Source organism: Helianthus annuus, chromosome 15 (genome assembly GCF_002127325.2).
Source record: "Helianthus annuus cultivar XRQ/B chromosome 15, HanXRQr2.0-SUNRISE, whole genome shotgun sequence".
NCBI classification, from domain to species: domain Eukaryota; kingdom Viridiplantae; phylum Streptophyta; class Magnoliopsida; order Asterales; family Asteraceae; genus Helianthus; species Helianthus annuus.
Window position 1 is genome coordinate 33,838,066 of NC_035447.2, and position 2,305 is coordinate 33,840,370.

General features: G+C 35.9%; 1 protein-coding gene across 1 annotated transcript; it reads right to left on the minus strand.

Moving 5' to 3' along the window:
* Positions 1 to 1,034: 1,034 nt before the first annotated feature.
* Positions 1,035 to 1,669, minus strand: LOC110909570 (basic leucine zipper 43). Its single transcript, XM_022154456.2, has one exon. The coding sequence runs from the start codon at positions 1,634 to 1,636 to the stop codon at positions 1,142 to 1,144; it is 495 nt and encodes a 164-aa protein (XP_022010148.1). The 5' UTR covers positions 1,637 to 1,669; the 3' UTR covers positions 1,035 to 1,141.
* Between the last annotated feature and the right edge of the window lie 636 nt (positions 1,670 to 2,305).

Sequence of the window (2,305 nt, forward strand, 5' to 3'; positions counted from 1 at the left end):
CAGAAATGCCAACGTTCAACAAACGACCGTTAGTCGGAGGGACTTGATTGCGAGCAATCGACAACTATAGGGACCGGAGTGTTCGTTCTTTTCACATGAGAATTGAACATGTGATTAGGTGTAAATTCGCCTGGACTAAAATTGTACAAACATTATGCATCCTTATATAGATTGTAAATTTTTTGTATGGTTACTAGCTAATGTAGTTTAACTGTTGAAAGCTTATTGAACGGAATAAGGAACAAAATGCTTCTAAGTATGTAGTTCTCTGTGAACTAGTGGCGGATTCAGGATTTTGGGTTCATTTTGATAGTTTTTCACTAATTCTCACTATTTTTCCAAATCATACAAGGTTCTCACTATTTTTTCTCAAAACAAATACAAATGACTTCATGTGAATTGCGAAACCACAAAAAGAGGTTGGATCCTCCCGTGCAGTGAGAACCGAGTGTTTCTTCCTCCTACAATATACAATAAAATTGGCTTCCACTTCAATTTGTGTTGCTACTCGCCCTTAGAGTTAGCAACAGTATCAATAAACTTATTGCCGAGATAAATTTTCCCTGTCATATTGCTGAAAATTTGGGTGTTTGCGATACACCTAAACTATGCACATTGAAACATCATCACCAGTATATGTGTCATTGTTGTCTACGGCCTGTCATCCGCAACATTTTTTTCCTAACGTTGTTCGTCAATATATGGTTAATACACGTTAGATCTTACTCTAACACTTATTGAGTAAAATGTTGTATTATCAAACTTCATGCGGTCATGGTTGCATATCATACCCATAAATATCATGCTTATGTTGTTAGCACATATTGTTTATAATTGGAGGGTGGTTCTTATCGGGAGCAACCTCTCTATCTTCCCAGATAGAGGAAAGGTTTGGTCACATCCTACCCTCTCCAGACCTTACCAATAGCTTGCTATACGTGTGTTTGTCGTTATGTTCTTAAAAGCATGCTGCTGAAATTTCAGCAAATGTTACAATTTATTAAAGCGATTTTTGGGTTAGAAAAACTCGATCATTTATCATTATTCAGTCAAGAAAATGATATATTTACTTGCATTATTACATGTTTATTTAAACTATTTTACAACTGAATTATATAGGCAACATGCAATTCAAATCAAATCAACTCAACTCAACGAAGCATTGCATATCCATTGAGGTGTTTGCAAGCAGAATTTCATCTAGCTTATGTATAATATCGGTCGCCTCTTTCTTTAACCGTGTGTTTTCATCAACTACCTTTTCATGGCTCTCTACTAAGTGATTCAACTGCTCCATGAGAGTCTGGTTATCAGTTCTAAGACTAACCAGTTGGGAAAAAAGCTCTTCATGTAGCTTTTGTTTCCTTATTCTTGATCTCCTAGCAGACTCTCTATTCGATACCATTCTTCTTCGTTTACGGTCACAAATGATGTTGGTTTGTTGCCTGTCGGCTTCATCTAAAGTTGAGTTGTTGCTGTGCGATGAAGGGTTTGAAGAGAAGTAGTGAGGTATGTCGGTTAAGAAATTGGTCACATGGAGCACAGATATGGGATCTTGGATGTAGAAGTTGTCGGAGAAAAGCGATGAACGCCCTTCAGGAGTAGAGTATCCAACTTGTGATCTTTGTGGAGTCATGATTGTGATATTTGAAAGTGTAAAAATACTTATAAACGGAGTTTTTTTTAGTCTTTGTAGATGATCAAGGCTGAGAAGGTAAGAGAACAATGAGCTAGTTATGTAGTTTTATAGTGAACCCATATTGCCTTTGACAATTAATTACAACCACTAATTTTTAGTCATATATAACCTATAATAAAGTGGGTAGCTTTATTGTCGATTCAATGGGATATTAACCCTCCTATGGGCTAACTGGCTATGTATATATTTTCATATACTACACTTTGGATTCTTTTTAGTTAGCAAATGCTGGACATTGTAATTATAATAGAAATTGACTTTTACACAGGGACATGATAATTTTTAATAGAACCTGACTGTACTTCTAGGTGGTTTTTAGGACCATTTGTATTTTGTAAAACTAAACAATTCGCATATGTAACCAGTGAAATTCATGTAATTGTGATTCGCTTGGGAAATGGATTTTGAGGGAAGCGAGTTCTTTTTTCTGAAAATTCTTTTATCTATTTCCATTATTTCATATAACACATAATTTCGCTTTTCGTTAACCACTAGTAGAATTCCTGTCCGCGATGTGACGAATATTCAGTAGTGTTGTAAAAATCGCGACTAGGCGGCGACTAGGCGGCGGTTAATCGTTAGTCGGTCAGTAACTGAGTAATTTTT

Excerpts from the sequence above, each read along its gene's own strand:
- LOC110909570 (XM_022154456.2), bottom strand. The coding sequence starts at position 1,636 with ATGACTCCACAAAGATCACAAGTTGGATACTCTACTCCTGAAGGGCGT.